At 48.7% G+C, this 18,680-nt stretch overlaps 2 protein-coding genes and 1 long non-coding RNA gene across 3 annotated transcripts in view; 1 reads left to right on the top strand and 2 right to left on the bottom strand.

Moving 5' to 3' along the window:
* Nucleotides 1–300: 300 nt before the first annotated feature.
* On the bottom strand, nucleotides 301–1,218 carry LOC6595685 (protein LSM12 homolog B). The gene is made up of 3 exons (XM_002020675.2): nucleotides 1,102–1,218; nucleotides 848–1,036; nucleotides 301–785 (listed from the first exon to the last, which is right to left on the bottom strand). Exons 1-3 carry the CDS (start codon nucleotides 1,216–1,218, stop codon nucleotides 498–500), a joined length of 594 nt encoding a protein of 197 aa, XP_002020711.1. The 3' UTR covers nucleotides 301–497.
* Nucleotides 1,219–1,442: 224 nt separating this feature from the next.
* The window catches only part of LOC113565795, a 106,496-nt gene continuing 89,258 nt past the window's right edge, over nucleotides 1,443–18,680 (top strand). The window contains exons 1-2 of the long non-coding RNA XR_003408797.1: nucleotides 1,443–1,524; nucleotides 6,076–6,148. This is a non-coding gene — a long non-coding RNA (uncharacterized LOC113565795). The remainder of the gene's footprint in view (nucleotides 1,525–6,075; nucleotides 6,149–18,680) is intronic.
* LOC6595687 (protein sax-3) overlaps nucleotides 2,958–18,680 on the bottom strand; it is a 44,955-nt gene continuing 29,232 nt past the window's right edge. The window contains exons 3-14 of the mRNA XM_026988963.1: nucleotides 17,784–17,886; nucleotides 16,251–16,538; nucleotides 16,038–16,178; nucleotides 14,593–14,724; nucleotides 13,580–14,517; nucleotides 13,384–13,503; nucleotides 12,884–13,307; nucleotides 9,722–9,817; nucleotides 9,402–9,648; nucleotides 9,104–9,267; nucleotides 7,199–7,490; nucleotides 2,958–4,437 (exon numbers count right to left, since the gene is read on the bottom strand). Coding sequence (XP_026844764.1) covers nucleotides 3,345–4,437; nucleotides 7,199–7,490; nucleotides 9,104–9,267; nucleotides 9,402–9,648; nucleotides 9,722–9,817; nucleotides 12,884–13,307; nucleotides 13,384–13,503; nucleotides 13,580–14,517; nucleotides 14,593–14,724; nucleotides 16,038–16,178; nucleotides 16,251–16,538; nucleotides 17,784–17,886 — 4,038 coding nt within the window. The 3' untranslated portion in view covers nucleotides 2,958–3,344. The remainder of the gene's footprint in view (nucleotides 4,438–7,198; nucleotides 7,491–9,103; nucleotides 9,268–9,401; nucleotides 9,649–9,721; nucleotides 9,818–12,883; nucleotides 13,308–13,383; nucleotides 13,504–13,579; nucleotides 14,518–14,592; nucleotides 14,725–16,037; nucleotides 16,179–16,250; nucleotides 16,539–17,783; nucleotides 17,887–18,680) is intronic.

Raw genomic sequence — 18,680 nt, 5'->3', positions numbered from 1 at the left:
GTTCCATAAGCCATAAGGTTCCAAATACACTGTCTTTGACGACGTACAGCGTCAATCGAGACTCGATCCATCCCTTGAGCTCCTCCTCAAAGTGAGTATTCGATTCTTGGGGAAAGTGGATGCGTGTAACTCCCAGAAGGAAGCCTTTCCGAACCCATAAAGTATATATATTCTTGATCAGCATCAATAATCGAGTCGATAGAGCCAGGTCTGTCTGTCATTTGAGCATTTATGCTTATAGAAACCATACAGTAGAAGTATTACAATATAATATATGTATGTATGTGTATTGGCGTTGCCTAATAGTTGTAGTATTTTATAAATGTCATGCAGAGTATGCTTGTTTTGGTATATCTTCGTCATCAGCAATTAAAAGTATATTTAAGATGTGTTTTCTTAACGCAAAGTCTATGTGGGGTGTAGAGTGTAGATATTTCAAAGTTTTTTCAAATATTTGTTGTTGTTGTTGAGTCGCACTCTCTTGTGGTGTGTTTTACTTAATTTTGAGAATTGATCTCCTGCACAATCCTCTGGACATATGTCAGAAGCTTGGTCGCCTCGGTAGCAGTATTGATATTGGCCACACCATAGGGTGGGTCAATGATCACCTGCTGCTTCACAAAGATGGAGATTTTCGTATCCTCCTCGAGCCAGGACACCTGATCTTCGCCCAAATAATTGGCAAATTGGCAATAAATTGCCGTGCCCATGGGCGAGACTTTCGGATGGTAGCTCTTGAGGAACTTGAGCCTCTGCTTTACGGCATTGTCAAAACGCTTCTGCAGCTGCAAGAGGATACGGGTGCTTAGATTAAGAGTTTTAGAAGGACTACGCATGTTCCACCCACCTTCTGTAGGTCGAGGGCGTCCGGTACTGGGATCTTTTTCGGCATCGCGACCTCCTCGACGACCTCCAAATCAATACAAAAGTTCAAGTTCACGATGCTCCTCTCACAAAGCATCCGGCCACTGGCACCACGCTTCTTAATGGGAGCTTCCAGCATTAGCAATTTGGTGCCGGCATCGAAGGCCACCACCTCAAAGGCCGATTGATAAGTTAATTGAAATACCCCTTGTGAAATACCCCCTGGCAGCAACTTACCTTGCCCAATACTTCCTCGTCGGAGCAGGTCTTGCAACGCACAGTGGACCCCACAGTGAAGCACGAGAGGCTTTCTGCTATCTTCGATCCCTTTGCTCCTTCGATTGCCTTCAACATTATTTTTTTCCTTTACACTAGTGCTGCGATTGAGAATTGAATTGAAATGTGACAGTCGAAAACAATGAAAGTCAGAAAGGAAATCCCTATGGTTGCTTTTCTTTTTCGAATTTCAATGATTTTATTTGATTTATTCTATGACAAAATTTGAAGTTTTGGATTTGGATGTAAAAACAAAATTAGGTGGAAAGACCTGTTAAGGACCGAGGATATTTGCCCATATATATCTTGTTTTCTGCGTCATTTGTGGGCCAATCTGCGCCTTCCATAGGTTCCTGCAATTGGAAAAATGTCCCTGATCTTTTGGTAAGCAATCCAACAACCCCAGACAGGCATATTTCCCCAATTCTTTGCTAGAATGATTTTTCCATATTTTTTGTTGTTAGTTTCGAATGTTTTTTGCGAAGAAATTGGGTGTTAAAAGTGAATCAGGGTTATGCATTTGCCCTGATTCACTTTTAACGACCAATTTCTTTAGTTTTCATCACTTGGAAAGAATATTCATTTAGGAACAACTTTTCATAGACCATTTATTCCATGCAAAAATCTGCTAGCCTTTGGGATTCCTATTTTCCATTGCTTTCCCCTCAAAATAGTTATCCATCAAAGTACACAATATTTTCATGTAATTCCGTAGAGTGCAGTAATTCAATTAATACACTGCCCATCCTCCAAAGAGCATTGCTCATTTCCGTATTTATACCGATTGTTGATTGTTGACTAAAAACCAAACAAAATGCGAGGAAAAACACTAGCTTTCGCTGGGATTTGCTTGTTTTTATATTCATAATTATGGCGTTTTGTTTTATTTTTGCATTTTAATTGCTACATTGTAGATACGTATTCAATATCAATAATTACAGTTACACATAGACACACAGAAATGCGCTTTAAACAACAAACTCGTACGGTAAATGCCACCTTCCTCCACAAAGGGCCCGATTGGAGAGTACTTCTATGCGGTGTCGGGGGGGGATATACATACTTGATCTAGATATAAATGTATTGCTGCCTGCCTGGGAGCGCAGTTCATAAGTGAGAGCCACAGAAATTGTATCTTTTCTTGGCTCGAGATTGAAGGAATTTTCTGTCTATATGCCTTGGTGGTGTATCTATCGTGGCGTTGATTATATATATGTGCACAACAACTGATTAAATGGGGATTACAATTTAAATTACTATATGCACAATGTATCTAACCATATCCTATATGTATGTGCTATATGTATGATGCTTAGAGAAGATTGGGGGGGGAGGGGGAGCAAAATCATTGGCAGATCAAAGATGCTTTACAAAAGTTAAACTTCGGTAATAACTAGCCCCCCGCCAATCGCTTTGCCCCCCCGCCAGGGTTACAATAATTTAAATTTATACGCATATATGTAGGCTTAATATTTGTTATGTTCACATTTGCATAATTGGTTTCGAATATTTTACTTGATATACGGCTAGTGCATTACAATATTTACACATAGGTGGCTAAACATTCATTTATCGATATCTGTCCTATATATAGTCGTATTCTATAGCTAAAGCAGTGTGTGGGTTATCATCATCTGCATACTTGGAGGAACTAATCATACTTTTTCTTCAACATGTACAATGATCTTGATCTTAACCTACAGAAGATACCTTAGAAGATACTTAGCTGGAGAAAGATACATACGAGTAGAGACAGAGACAGAGAGAGAGAGAGAGAGAGAGAGAGAGAGGGTAAAGTAGGGTAATACGTCTATCACTAGCATAGAGCCCATGCTCGCCCCCAGGTCCAGGGGTTGGGCATTCGTCATATATGTTTATAGAGAAACGAAACCTTGTAATACTAGAAATTATAAGTAATTCTCACGCAATCCTCGCACTCCTTCAGTCTCAGTCTTGATCACGTTCAAAAATTCTGACAAATGCGAAGGTGGAACCATTCTTCGGCTCTCCATATTCCCCTACTCAAAATTCTCCACACCGCCATTGTTGAAGCGCTCGCACCAGGCCAGCAGCTCTCGCACTTCTCTGGCGTACAACTGCTCCTGGGACTGGGTGTGGGTGTGGGAGGGGGACTGGGACTGGATCTGGATCTGGACCTCTGCCTGAATCTTGCCTAGCTGCCCCATGGACCCGCTCTGCAGGGGTCAGACATTGTGGCACGGGGGCTGGCCGCTGCTGCCGCTGCCCGTGTTGCTCAGCAGACTCCTCTCGCTGGCCACACTGCCGGGGGCGTAGATCAGTTCGGTGGCCTCCTTCACGTTGATGGCCTCCTGGGGGACCTTGCGGCTGCCTCGAGTGCTCTGGCCGCGCCACGACTGGTGATGGTGTGGCGAGGGCTGCAGCAGCTCGCTGGGATGCTGCGGCACCAGCGGCAGAAGCTGCTGCTGCTGCAACGGGGGCTGCTGCTCGTCGACCTTCACGTACAGCCGCTCCATGTCGTCCAGGTCGCCGTCGGCCGTGTGGTACAGCGCCTGCTCGTCCTCGTGCGACATCAGCATGGCCATGGGCGAGGGGGAGCCGCCGCAGCCGGAGTCGGCCAGCCCATTATAGCAGAAGGAGGAGCCATCCAGATCGAGTAGGTTCTGTTGCTGTTGCTGCTGCTGGGTCTTGCCCTGATCCATCAGCGGACCCCCCTGACCTGTGCTCGTGTTGATTACCTTGAAGCGGGCACTGTCCCGTCCGATGCTGCAGCCCGGCGGCAGCTGCTGGCGCCGCACGCTGGCGAACTGCGACGCGCTGCTGTTGCCGGCGGGAGCGGAGGGCTGCTTGGGTCCCGGGGCCGCCTCGTAGGTGTGGCAGTTGCTCAGCTTGTTCTCGGTGATGTGCATGTGCATGTGCTTGTCCTTGGGGTAGTAGAACTGCTCCGAGTACACGGAGCGGGCGGGGCCCGTATTGCTCGGATAGATCTCGCTGGTGGTCGACATTTGCTGATAGTGGTTGCCCGGGGGAAGGGGAATCTGTTGCTGCTGCTGCTGCTGTGGATGCTGGGGATGCTGCTGTTGGTAGTGGGGATGCATGGGACGTTGGAGGCCGTAGCCAGGCCCCGTTGGTCGCTGTTGATAACGCGCCTGCTGTTGGTGCTGCTGCTGCTGCTGCTGTTGGTTCGGGTTCAGTATCGAGGATGTGGCATAGGGCGCCGGGGAGGCATTGCCGTGACGTCCGTACTCGCTGGGCGCTTTCCCAAAACTGGACACTTCCGCATAGTCGGTGGGTATATTCGAGTACTCGCCCACGTACCTGCAAATGAACAGATAAAAACAAATGAAAAAAAGAACCCAGTTATTACTTGGCTTGTTTATAGCGAGTACAACACACCCCCCACCCCCCCAACCCCCCAACCACAGCCCGGAAAATTCCCTCGGCCTGCCCCCATCTTTTGGTTATAAATTTGTCGGTCGCTGGTTGGGATTTTGGTCTACGGAATTTATGGCGTGGCGTGGCGTGGCGCGTCGGAAATTTGCATTTTTCGGTCCAGTCCGGTGGACTCCGGTCCGGCGTTGCTTCCGACTCTGCGGGTGCTCTTCCATGTGGAAAAATGTGAATTTATTTCGCATTTCATACGTACGACTATATGGTCAAGATCAGGTGAGAAAATATAGTTTTTGCTGGATGTTTCCTAGACCAAAGCAATCCTTGCATATCCATTAAATAAATGACCAGCTTAAACAGCGCCAAGGAGCAGGAATTCCCACCCAACCTACCCCTTTTTTAGCATTATTTTCGTATTTAAATACTGAAAGCGGATTAACCTGGCGGCAGGGCAGACAGACCCAAAAAAAAAAAAAAAAAAAAAACTGATTTTAAAACTCTGAAAAGCTTGTAAAAATATACGGCGCATTGATGGAGTTACCGGTTGCCATGGCCAGGCGGAGAGCCCTCCACATAGACCGCTTTTAATGCCCTTAATGAGTGGGGCAGTCGCAGCCAGGGATGCCCAGTGCCAGGCCATGGAATAGTAATGAGCTTGTCAAATGCTCACTCGGAAACGGGGCAAAACATTTCAACTTGTTAAGCGAATTATATTTGATAAATCTATTTGGGAACAGACTGCAGATGAAAAACGGATATCACTGGTATCTTTTAGGACTGCTCGTCCCAGACTCCACCGTGGCCTCGACTGGCATGGAACTGGGAGGACTGTATGGGGTTCTGAGCCTCATAAGCTTGTAAGGGAGTTTCCTAAATCTAAGTGATTTTTTCCTAGATTTTCTACAACATTTTTTCCATGAGTTAAAACACTAAGTCTTCCCCCATTGTTTCTCCTTTTTTTTATATTTAAAGCCCACTCCTTTCCCCTTCAATCTTGGCTGGAATATTGGGATATTCAATCTATTCCAAGTAGACCCTTCACTCCTTTTCCACTCTCTCCAGTGCTGCCTGCTCTCTCTCCCCCCTTCACGCATATGACACTCATTATTATCCTGATTACTTTTATTGTTATGGTTATTATTTTGTTGCTATTATTATTAATATTTGTATTAAATTGCAACCAGACAGAGAGTGGAAAGGCGACTCATTTTCAATTTGCGTTTTTAATGACTAATTAAGTGTGCAAAAATAATTATAATTATCTGGGTTCTCGACTCTGGATTCTCGACTCTGGATTCTGGCATTTATTTACAGTAGTCGCTGGGAAAAACATTTCCATTTAATATTTGAGCAGACCCCCACCCCATGCGGGTATTCCTTTACGTTCTTTATTTAAATAAATAAAATACATTTTATTTTATGGCGGGTTTTTTTTTGGAAAAACTGACTCTTTAGCTTTTGATGCTTGATTGGCATTTAATTGCCATTTTTGTTGGACAGCAGCTGCTGGTCTCGGAAAATGCTGTATTTAAATTTTAAATATTTCTTTGTATTTTTTTATTATAGGTTTTTTTCAAGGTCTGCCATGATATGGTGATTACGAAGTGATTCCAGCTCAAAATATAAATGCTTTTTGATGGTGAGTTTATCAAATTTAAGTGATTTTTTCTACAATTTCTACACCATTTTTCCTGTTTCTTTTTTATTTTTAAAGCCCTCCTCCTGGTCCCCCTTTTATTTTACGTATAATTTGCGGCCAACACAAAATTAGCCGCAAATAAATAACAATTACGGTTCGATGCCAGAAACATTGCTACAATTTCAGGCCCGAAACAATATTTTGCTGCATTTGCCAGCGGCCAGACAAATAAATTAGATTGCCGCGGGGTCCCCCCTCTGTCCTCTCCCCTCGGCTGCTAACTGGATTCGAACTTTGATTTCATGCCGAACTTCAGGCCACCCTTCAGGCCGAACCACAAAACTAATTACAAATGCGTGGCTAAATTATGCAAAACATATTTTATGCCAGCCCTCGACGAACCTTAAAGGTCGCCCTAAAGTGCAGTCCTTAAAGGCCTCTCTGATGATTACATTGTCGCCGGCAGGACTAGCAACTAGGAACTCCACTGGGCATTGGCCCATTCGGAAAAATCAACATAAATAGCCTGGTCCTGGCCAACATTTCTATTCCTAACTTGATTTTCCCACCGGCCAGTGGCCACCGGCCAAAAGGGACAGCCGAAAAAGTCTCTACAAAAACTATACGTGTGTCTGCTTGGGGGGGAAGCCCCCTTCTGTTTTTTGGGGGAATACTTTCGTCTTTCTTCGTTTTTTTTTTCGGTAGTCGCCGCGGCAGAAAAATGCAATTTCACAGTTTGGTGAATTTTTATTGTCGTCGCTTTGAGCTGGCAGGTTGTTGTTGCTGGCATACCCTTAGCCTTTAAGAGGGGTATCACCGACTGAAGGCGGAGTTTGTTGAGGCCTTGGGGCTGCAGAAGAGGCTCTGATTCTAGGGATAGGAGTACTCCACAGCCTTTAAGAGGGGTACTACCGACTGAAGGCGGAGTTTGTTGAGGGCTTCAGAAGAGGCTCTACCCTCCATAGCGTATCCGCAGGTCGTGGCAAGTCTTTTTGCCTTGGGGGTAACCCCAATTTGCTGGATTGGTTTTTGTTCGTTGGAAAAACTTACCGCTGCTGATTGCGTTCACTGCCATGTCCTCCATGAATGTCATCGACGCCGCTGATGCCGCCAGCCCCACCGGCAGGGCCGGGGCCTCCCGAACCGGCACCACCGCCAGCGCCGGGACTCACAGCGCCACAGACAGGGGCATAGTCGGCGATGTGATCCTTGTGCATCTCGAGCGAGTCGCCGCTGGGCGAGGGGCGCCACACCATGCCGCCCGTGGAGGCATCCAGCCAGTAGCCGTTGCCATTCCGTGTCGATAGACTCGGCATTTTGAGCACGTCGTTCGTGTGATTGCCTGCAGGTGGAAGAGGGTGGAGGTTGGAGATGGGAGACAGTCAGTCAGAGCAATTAAATGTTGTGCAACAAATTGTGGGGCAGGATAAATTGCAGTCCGCAAATTAAACAAAAACATACAAAACGGAGGACAAGCCATAGACAAGTGTGTTCTGGGAAAGGATATGGCTGCCGGAATGCCCCTTTTTGTGGGTGATCTTCGAGAGGGTTTCGAAATCCATCCCTGGAACACTCTCTGACCCCCCACCCCCCCGTCCCAGTGGATTTAATTCCTCTGCTATAAATTGAGCGCATTAAAATAATATTATCCCCCGTTGGGGGGAGGTTTCGGGGAGGTTGGGGAAATGCCATGGAAAAAATCAAATAAATTATTGTCAATTTTCCACTTGCGTTGCAAGCTCACAAAACACAACCAGAACAACGACAACAAGGGGAGGGGGAGAGACAAAATTGTGTTGCATATTCGTATAAAAAATGCAACCAATTAAACTGTCCCCGGGTTATAACTGCGCATCAAGCGAGTGTTTTATGGCCTGCCACCTCCCGACTCCCACTCCCCCCCGACCACTGTTCAGAGCTGTCTGCTGTCCTGTCCCCTCAAATTTGTGTCCTTTTTTGCAGAGTTTTTACTGCAGGTGAGCATTCATTCAGCTGTCGCACTTCCCCTCGAAGCTCCCTGGTGCTCCCCGAAGCTCCCTGGTGCTCCCTGATGCCCCCCGATGCTCCCGAATGCTGCTTAGTTTATGGTAAATGGCGCCCCATGAATATGCAACGCCTTTTTTCCGTGTTTCCCCATTTGGATTTTGACTTGTTCTACACTATTGTTGAGTGCTGGATTGCCACACAGCCAGCGACTGCCGCCAAATGGTTTGAATCATTGTCAGAGTTTTGGCAAAATTAAAGCAGGATTTAAGAGGAATTTATTGAAATATTCGGGTCCTCTGGAGGTGCCTCAAACTCTTTACAGACTAGTTTTCATGGAACACCTTTCTGCTTGCCCTTTTTCAAAGTTCCCTTAACATTGCTGTAAAATTCCACCCCCGACAACCATTTAGGGGCTAACCGGCTAAAACCGAAAATTCCCCAGTCAACAGGCTGCCCTCCCTGCTCCCTCCCACCCCTCCCTATCACCTCGTAATGTTGCTAATTTCAATTAGACCACAAGAGCCGCCTCACTGCTCTCTACTCCCTGTTCTAACTCTGTTCCCTGTTCCATTTAGGCCATCTGCCCACACACACAACTTGTTGGTTAATAATGCACACAAAACTAAATGCATAATTGCAATGGCAGCCATTAGAGAGGGGGTGGGGTGGGGGAGTGTCCAGAGGCCAGAGGAAGTTGCCGTCACGTGCAAAATGTTAATTTCTATTACGAGCATTCTATGCGGAGATACAGATACTCCGTGTCTGTGGCTCGGCCCTGCTAAAATATTTATTCGCACCTATTTTTACACAGCAGCAGAGGCCCCAACAATGCAAAAATTAGCGTTATTTATATACAGGCAAATGTGTGTGTGCCTGTCTGGCTAGGAAGGAAACGAAAACTAGCGGATGCAAAGCTCCACAGGCTCCAGGCTGCAGGATGTGCCTGTGTAGTGTCCAGGAAATACTCACCACGCATGGTATTCAGGGCCGACTGCTTCATCATCATGTGCTTGCGCTTCACAAAAACCATGGCCCCAAAGGACAGCATGAGTATCGCCAGGATGGCGCCCAGGAGTATTATGAACCAGGGCTGTGTCAGCACATCGTTAACATGATCCTGATTGATGGGGTAGCTGCAGGAGAGCCAAAATTAGAAATAGAAATTATTTGTAGGGGATAAAACGAGCGCTAAAAATAGATTTTCAGCCCCAAAATAGTTGAAAGGTTCGCACCCCTCCCCCCCCCACGCCCGAAACGTGGGACTTACCGCTGATTGATGAACGGATCGAGACGCTTGGTGATGGGATCCAGACGCAAGGTGGCCGGCACACAGTAGGGACCCACGCCGGCATTATTGCCCGCTGCCACGCCCACCGTGTACATAACGCCCTCGGTGAGATTGGCCAAAACGAGCGTGGGCGAGGCCGCATCGATGGTGACATTCGTGAGAATCCTCGAGAAGTTGTGGGCCGTGTCGATGCCTCGCACCACAACGTGATAGTTCAAGAGAATGCCTGCAAATCGAAGAGCAGTCCAAGCGATTATTTATCGGTTATCGGTCTCATCGAAAAGGGTCGTAGTGCTTACCATGCTGTGCCTTCAGTTCGGGTGCCTTCCACTTGAGGAACACCGCCGAGGCGTTGAGCAGCAGGGCCTCCATGCCGAATGGCGCCTCGTTGGGTACTGGAAAGAGGGAAAGGGCATGGAGATGGTGGAAAGATTGTTACATAAATGGCTTTTTGATGGTTACGTGACGTGGCGTCCTAATGAGATTTTGTTTGGTAATTAATTGGCATTTAGTTGGGGGACTCCTCACTCGAGCAGCAGGAACTAGTTCCGGGTTGTGGGCTCCTCACTCGAACAGCAGGAACTAGTTCCGGGTTGTGAGCTGCTCAGGCACATCCTTCACATCGAGTGTCTGTCTGCAAGAGAATCCTTTTTCTCCCTCTCTGTCTCTCTTCAGAGAACTCATCTTCATTTGTTTATTTATTTCCTGCTGTCGCTTTTTACAAGTGCTTCCCCCAGTCCCTTCCCCCCGCCCTTTGTATGCGTCTCTGCGGCGGCTGAGTGAAGCAATTTTCTTTAAATAAACACACACGTGCAAAATTTGCAACGAGACAAAACAAAAGGTGGGTGCCGGAAAGGAGTGAAATCCCTAAATAGGTAGGATACGGATAGGATACCCTGGAAGCGGGCCAGGGAGCGGGTGGCAAAGTGTGAACTGTAGAGAGGTTCTTTGCTTTTTTTTTTGCCGTCTTTGTTGTTGTCCCCCGTCCCTGGGGACATTGCGACATGCTAAAGTGCTTGTCGTGCCTTTTGTCTATGCGGGTGTTTTTTGTTCTTTCTGCTTTCTTTCGGTGCTTTCTCCACACTCTCGTTGTTCTTCTCGTTTTGATGATACTGATGATGCAACGCTGCTTAACACGTAGCTGCCATTGTGCGGCACAAATGACCCCCCGGGGGCGGGGGCGCACTCGCGGATGAATCTCAAATGTTTTGAGACGGAAAAAAGCAATTGAAAAATCTCCAATTGCAGTTGTGATCACACTTTTCGCTTATCTAAATGTTTCGCCTCGACAGTCACTGCCAAAAGTCGGTGACTCACTCTGCGGTTGGGGGTTAATTTGCGAAAATGCCATTTTGGGGGGTTAATTCGATAGTGCAAATATCACTCGGGGATACGACACGACCCCGAGAAAGGAAACCACTCCCTTTTCAGGGATATTCATGTCGGACAGGACACCCTTATTTACGAGAAATGTTGGACTGTATATTCGAGGCGGTCCCTTGATAGAGTAGAATCGAGGTTTGATAGACTGGAATACGTAGAGTTATGCCTTGGAAAACTGTCTGGAATGAGGCACTAGGGTTCCATCTTTCTGGCAGCTAAAGGGTTAAGCCACACTCTATCGAAGGGGTTCTATGGTTCGACTTTTACTCTCAACTTTCCTGCAGAGCATTCCCCAGTCACCGAACCCCTCCCCTCTGCTGGCGAGCCCCTTTGGCTGCCGTCTAACATTTCCCCAGTGGAGCACACCTTTATTTGCCGACTTCCGACGTGGGTAAAAATGTTTCCTGTCTCGTTCCCGGACCGCTGGGCTCCCTTAAGCAAACGCGCATCAAATTTGCATTGCATTGCCAGCACTGCACATTTTTGTGGCCCACTGTGCCGGGGAGGGGGCGGGGCACAGGGAGGAGTGGGATACAGTGCCTCATATAGCAGCAATAATTGTTGTTTATCTTTACACAATTGCGTTGGCAATTTCTTTGAGGCACTGTGTGCTGCCCCCCCGCACCCCCCTCTGCTGTCAGCAAAAGTCAGACGATGCGATGCTCAAGTGAAAATGTGATGCATACGAAATGAGTTTTGATTTGATGACAGTTTGGGGGGCAGAAGAGAGTGGTACTGGAAATGAAGTGGAGTCAAGTGCGGCGCAACGAGTTTTTGGGGTGCGTGCAACGTTTGTGCATTTTATATTGCGGTTCTGCGTCTGTTGACTTACTTGCAGCACTGTGAGAGCCGAGCACTTTCTGTTTGCCTCTCTGTGGCGGCTTCCGTTGCCTTTTTTTGTTTCTTAATTATTTTTATATATATTTTGGCCAAGAGAATGGCTCTCCCTCTCTCCGTGGAGAAGTTTTATATCTCAGCTGCTTCTCTGGTGATGGAATGAAGCGATAAAGCTGTCTGGAAAGTTTCCATCTCTTTCGCTTTTCCGTCCTTTCTCTGTTCGTTGAGTTCTCCTTCGGTCGAGGATTGTCTGGGGGGCTGTCAATGATATACACGGGATACACGGGATACTCGGGTGCTCAGGGATAAACTCTTGGCGGAGTCATGTTCGGCCGATAAGCCGCCGAAGAGAAAGGCTCTACGACACATGTAAATCGGCGGGATCAAGTATTCCGCACACAAACCGCATTCCATGTGAGTCCTGCCTCTGGCCACGTGAATTGTTTTAGCTCCAAATCAAACCCTTTCTCCCCCCCCTTTTGGCACACGTGCGCCCAGCCTTGGATTCGACAGTCGAAAGCCTTTCTCCGACATTTACTTACGCATGATTCGGCTTTTCCTTTTGTCGATGATTGACATACTTTCCATTATTTGCCATATCCCCCGATACACACACAAAAAACCATAACAAAAATCTGCTCTCCGCCCATTTTTGGTGTAACCCTCGGCTAAAAAAATTATAGGCGATTATGCGACCCCCGACCCCCGACCCGCAGGGCGGCAGGGCGGCAGCAGCTGATGCCGATGGCCCAAGGATAAGGTTCTTTCTGCCAATGCCTTTCATTGAATTAGGTTATTGTTGCCAATGCAAAAAGGTGCCCCGTGCCCCGTCACCGCCTTCTGCGTTTGTCACACGAGGGAGAGGGAGGAACCTTTGAAGGTAGGCCTTGGGTTTGGGGGTTACTTCCACCAGCATTGCGAGGGGTAGTTTTCGTTGTAAAGGTATTTATATGGTTTGTTGGATTTCGATGGATTTGAGGCACATGCTTCATTAGAGCGGCAGAAAGTCTGTTGCTACAGTGCGTTTCAATGCAGGAAAGCCAGCGTCTGCGTCTGCGTCTGAGCCTGACTGACAGCCAAAGCCAATCAAAAAGATAGCCATCATTCTTTGGGGGCTAAAGATAGTTTCATAGTTTACTGCCACTGAAACGCACTGTACACACATGCAAATGGGCATCAGCTAGGGGTAGGGGTAGGGGTAGGGGGTAGGGGTAGGGGTAGGGGGTAGGGGGTAAACTCACCATCTTCCAGGGTGCGTGCAATCCGCGAGTTCGACGGCTTCCCCTCCACGGACTTGTAGAAGGGCACAATGAAAAATTCATACAGCGTATACTGGACGAGCCCCGTGAGGGTGCAGGAGGAGGCGCCGCCGCCGTTGAGTATCGTCAGCATCCGATATTTGGTGCTCAGAGCCGCACTCGATGGCTGCTGCTGCTGCTGCTGTGGATTGTGGGTCTCGCCATCACGTTTCCCGGCAGCGGCAATATTTGGCTTTGTCGAAATCAATGCCGATGCCGATGCGGATGCCGAGGCCGTGGCGGAGGCGGAGGTTGGGCCCAGCAGCGGATTGCTGTTGGTGGATACCGGAGCCGGATTGTTGACTATTGGATTTGGCAACTGACGCGCATAGACATAGAAGCCCTCGACGTATTTGCCATTGATGATCTGCATGGAGAATGAGGTGACGATGAGGTGGGGCATTAGGCAGTGGGTTGGGTGGGTTGTGGGGGGGATTACTTACATGCCAAGTGAGCTTCATGCTGGTGGAGTCCACCACACTGGCGTTGCTCAGTTCCACCACATCGCCGGACAGGAGACTGGCCCGAGCCTCGCTCAAGTCCAGGCCGCTGTTGAAGTACCGCTAAAGACGAAAGGAGGCAAGGATTAGACGAGCGGCAAGGGCCGCGGCTCTACTTGGATAGAAAAAAACAACTTACCGTGCCCACAGCAATCGGCTCGGACATGGGACTGGGCAGCGAGAGGCCATGCGAGTTCTCTGTGCGAATCAGGAAAAAGTAATTGACGCCCGGCACGAGGCCCGACTGGGTGTACGTGGTGTTCTGGACCCGGGTGGCCACCGCCACCCAGCCGTCGGTCTCGTTCTTGCCGAACATTTCAATCACATAGCCGACGAGGCTGGAGCCGCCCACCTTGTTGCTCCTCGTCCAGCTGAGGGTCACCGAGTCCTCGCCCTTCTCCACCAGCTGGGGCTTGCCCGGCGGGCCCGGGTACGTGGAGAGCTCTGGGGCCCGGTAGAACTTGATGTTGGGATTGGTGGGGGTGTCCAGCCGCAGGTAGCCGCTCCACGAGGACTTGCCGTTCCGGTTGCTGGCCACACAGGTGTACAGGCCCTCGTCCTCGTGGCGCTGCAGATCGGAGATGGTCAGGGCGCCGGCCTCCGTGAGGTTCCTTCGCTCGTGCTCCTGCACGTCGATGGGTATGCCGTCCAGATACCACGAGATCTGCGGCACGGGCGTGCCCAGGGTGCGGCAGGGCAGCACCACAATCGATTTCACGGGCAGCGTCTGGTTGACGGGACCCTGCTCGATGATGGGCGGCGGCAGCTCGAACTGGGTGTCCACCGAGACCACCGTCCGGCTGCTGACGCTGCCCACGGCATTGAGGGCATTGCAGACCACAACCTTGCCGGAATCCTCGCGGGCAAACCGGGTGATGGCCAGCACCGAACGACCCTCGGGGGTGAGGGTCACCTCCAGACGACCGTCCTTGTAGCCGGGCAGCAGGAGCGAGCTGTTGCCCTCCACCGACCAGTAGAGCGTCGGCCGGGGATGGCCTGTGGCCTGGCACTCGAACAGCACTTCATCGCCGATTTCCACCAGTTGATTCTTGGGGCGTATCACAAACTTGGGCGGGGCTGTCGAATGTAGCGGGTGGGAGTGTGTCCGGTTAGCTCTTGAGTCAGTCCGTAGCTTTCAGGCAATTAACTTACCGTGAACGGTGAGGATGCCCGTGGCCGTAATTGAGCCGACCGCATTGTCCGCCTCGCAACTGTACTCGCCCATGTCCTCCAGCGTGACGTCGTCCAGCTTCAGACTCCGGTCCTCAAGCACGTGCACACGACCTGAACAGACAGTCGGAGAGTGTGGGTTAGTCGAAGAAGAACTCATGTGTGGCCCCCCCCGCCACCCCCCAGAAGGAAAAACAAACTGAAACTTTTGCTAGTCCCCTTTCTACTTCGTTAGTAGTTCAAGTAGCGTAAAAATGCCCAGGAACACAGCCAAGCCAGCAGCCAAATAACCGCAGCAAAGTAAGCCAAGACATAGACACAGACATAGACAGCTCTCAGGCGCCCAGTCGCCCAGTCGCCCAGGCTCTGCCTCTGAGGCAGGGATGTGTGCTCTCAAAGGAGGCGTTCTCTGATTCTGAGCACCTTTTGTGGTTTTTCTTACAATAAACAAAGACCGGGCTCTCTCTGTGCTTTCTTTTTGGTTGGTTGACTGCGAAATAGGTTTTAAATGTGGGATGGCCCCCCCCATCAGGTCTCTTCCCGGCCACTGTGCCAATTGTTTGCTTAACAAAAGTTTAGGACAACAACCGAGGCCACCAGGCCCTGCTCTGCCTTCTGTGGCAGGTTTTATGCTATTTTTCTTTGAGGTCTTTAAAGAAGCGTAAACTAGCTTCTGTTGGTGGCCTGGGCTTTCTTTCCACCCCCCCATGCAGGGGTTAGTTGCACTCCTTTTAGAGAGAGGTTGACTGAATGAGTGTCGAGGAGTCGCCTGTCTGTCTGTCTGAAGGACAACATTGCAACAGTCGAGTGTTGTGCAAGCAAAATTGTTGATTGCTGCCAACAGAGATTGGCAATTAACGGAATTAAAAGTTACAGTTGTGTTTGCCCAGTGCCCAGGGGGGGTGGCTGGCAGAGGCGTGGGGGGAACCGCACAACCCCCAAACCCGAAACTAGCAACAACAACAACCTAGAACTGGACTGTGGCGGTGCTGTAGGTGTTTTCTACACTGAGAGAAATGGTGGGGCACGTGTTCAGGGCAAACCTTTGTAGTGGCAGGAAATTGAAGGCTTCAGAGACTCGTGGATCCTCTTTTATGTATCGTATAGTAAAGGTTATGCCTTTCGCTCAGTGCATTTCCCTTATACACTGCCAATTGGCCAACACGAAAAGCCACAGGCCAAAGCAACCGCATAAACTAACTTTTTGTTCTGCTTTCTGCTCTCTGTTTCTATTTCTGTTTCTATTTCTATTTCTGTGTGCAACTCTCCCGACTCCACTCGAGCGGTTGGGGTAAACAAAAAGCTTTAATTTCATTTGAAATTGCGGCTCCTGTATGTGTGAATAACTGGCCCAGAAACGGGCAGAAAGTAACATGGCTGGCCGAGCATTTCCGGTTAATTGAACCCCGAGAGAGAGGAAAACTTACGCAGAGGCATATTGCCGCCGGAGGCGGTGCGCCGCCAAAGGACATCCGGCAGGGGATCGCCGCCAATGCGACACTGAAACACCACGGAACTGCCCACGACGGCCGTTTGGTTCTGCGGTCCACGAATGAGGAAGGGCCGCACTGCAAGACGCGAGAAGCAAAGATTGATATGTATCTGTATCTGTGGAAAGTTTCTCGAGGCGAAATACTTACCATGAACTTTGAGAAAAGCCGTGGCCGACTCCCTGGTGCCCACGACGTTCTTCACGACGCACTGGTAGCGACCATCGTCCGATTGGCGGGAATCCTGAATCGCCAGATTGCCTCCATCGACAATGCGAATACGCTTGTTGCCGGCACTCAGATTGAGGGTCTGTCCGTTCTTGCGCCACGAGATTTGCGGCTCCGGAGAGCCACGCGGGGCACCGCATTCCATCAGGGCCACTTCGCCCTGGGCCACTCGAGTATTTTGCGGCTCCAAACGGAATTCATCGCGAAGAACTATGGAACAGAGAGTGGATGAGGAGAAAAGTGGAGAAATGTCAGTGTGGGAGATAGGAGGAGGGAGTTGCCCTAAAGTAAGGGCTTTGATTGATTCAATATTAATAACTGTCAGGTGGAATGGCAGCAAGAGAGAGAGAGAGAGCTGGTGCTGGTGCTGGACCCGGTCCGCTCCTACATATTTTATAAGCCATCCATCCACCGCTCAATATGCCAATAAAAGCTTGGTAATGATGCCCAGGTTTAAGGCTTTGAGCGGACACACAGCTCTCGCAACAGCCAACAGAAATATTAATAAGCTTTGGCATTTGCAATGCGTACTTTTATTTATTCCGCATTTTCCACCGGGTCTCTCCTCTACGGGTTCGGTTCGCTTTTATTGAGGGAAAATGCGATGTACAAAATGTACAAAATGTAAAAGGCGAAATGTGAAATGCAAAATGCACTTCAATAAACGCATAATGCGCTCCACTGAACGCCAAAGGCAAAGGCAACGGCAAGAGCGTACCGTGACCCCATGAAAAAAAACATAAAAACACTCAATGCCAGAGAGATTCTGACTTTGACGACCCAAGGAGGTGCATCCCCCATCAAAAGTGGTCAAGTTTTATGGCTTTAAGCATCACTGAAATTCAATCGAAATCCCCATTATGCTTTTGCCCAATTAATTAATACCGACTACTCCTTTTCCGCCACTCAAAACTGGCGCAGAGTCCCCCCTCCCCCTCTCATAAGTTGGCTATCGATTACGGACTACGGAAGCAGCTCTGCGATTTTGCTTTATTTTATTTAACTTCATTTCATTTTATTAATTAGAAAGCCAATAGCTGTGAATGCAGCTGCCCGGCACGTTGGGGGTACGTTTCGTGAAATGCAACCCTCCAATTAGCTCTGAAATGTTTGCTTCGTTTAGGCGATCCATCAGTGTCGTTTTGGAGGAAGTCGACATGCCATTCATCAGACTGGACAAGACTTCTTGAAATGTAGCCATTTTTGGGGTGATTTTCGTGTGGATAACCTACTCTAAGTGGGATTGAAACGGTTAACCCACGAAGGATTTGAATGAAACTCCAGGATTTGGTGGCAAATCTATCTACCAAAGAGTGTGTTGCGAAAGGTTTCCCATATTCCAAATAATCTTTGAAATTTAATCAAATTTTAATTTTTAAAAGACATCCCTGAAATAATTGTTTCCCTTTGCCATTCCTTACTTTTAATAGAGTCTTTTCGATTGGTAATACTTACATGCCACTTGCAATGTTGCATTCCTGGAGCGTGCCACACCGAACTCGTTCTTGGCCTGGCACCAATATGTGCCCGCATCGCTCTCCCTGCGTGAGTGGATGACCTTTTTTTGGGGTAGAAACGAGAGATTATTAGATACACGAGTTAAAAGATTTAAGTAGTTTTTAGGCCAGGGCTTAGGGACGGGCCGGGCCACGTGTCAGATCAAAAAGTCTCAAAATTGCTCATCCGAAATCAAATAAAAGTGAAACGTGCCTCGGACTCAACCCAAAACAGAGCTCTTCCTGTTGTCCAGTCTGCGTATACGCAATTTAATTTAATTAAAAAATACATCCAAACATTGAAGAGGAGGCACATACTCCAGCCGAGGGCCCTATGGGGGTTTGGGGGCCTTAATCACTGGGCCACTTCAATTTTAATTGGCAACAAAGACGTACTCCGGATGGGGTTGACTTTCGGGGGACATGCCCCAGCAGAAAATACAAATAAATTGCCAGGACTTGGGATGAACTGTAATTCGTGGGTGTGGCATGCCCGACACTGCCCTAATTTATGAATATTTGACTTTAAATTTGAATGAAATTCACTCGAATGATTCACTCGTCCATTAATAATTTGTGGAAAAACATACAGCACAAAAAATGTACTGCATTTAATGAAAATTCATGGGGAGTGGGACGGGGGAGGGGTTACGACGAGTAGGAATTTAATATAAACAGAGTCCGAGGATATTGCAATGTCTGCACACCCTTTCTGGCCTTTTCGGGGGGGTTGGGCTCCTGAGAAGGAGTCTCGTTAGCAGAAATTGCGAAATGTGCACGCACGAAATGATATTGGTGCGGGGGCGGGGTCAGGGGGCTGGGGGCTGTCGTCTAACCCCCAAAGCAGCAACAAAAA

Source organism: Drosophila persimilis, unplaced genomic scaffold, assembly GCF_003286085.1.
Source record: "Drosophila persimilis strain 14011-0111.01,24,50 unplaced genomic scaffold, DperRS2 tig00000191-arrow-pilon, whole genome shotgun sequence".
Lineage (NCBI taxonomy): Eukaryota > Metazoa > Arthropoda > Insecta > Diptera > Drosophilidae > Drosophila > Drosophila persimilis.
The sequence above is the reverse complement of the archived record's forward strand: the minus strand, read 5'-3'. Positions and strand labels throughout refer to the sequence as shown.

Coding starts and splice junctions, on each gene's coding strand:
- LOC6595685 (XM_002020675.2), bottom strand. CDS start 1,218: ATGTTGAAGGCAATCGAAGGAGCAAAGGGATCGAAGATAGCAGAAAGC. Junction 1,037..1,101: donor ACGAGGAAGTATTGGGCAAG/GTAAGTTGCTGC, acceptor TCGGCCTTTGAG/GTGGTGGCCTTCGATGCCGG. Junction 786..847: donor ACGCCCTCGACCTACAGAAG/GTGGGTGGAACA, acceptor ATCCTCTTGCAG/CTGCAGAAGCGTTTTGACAA.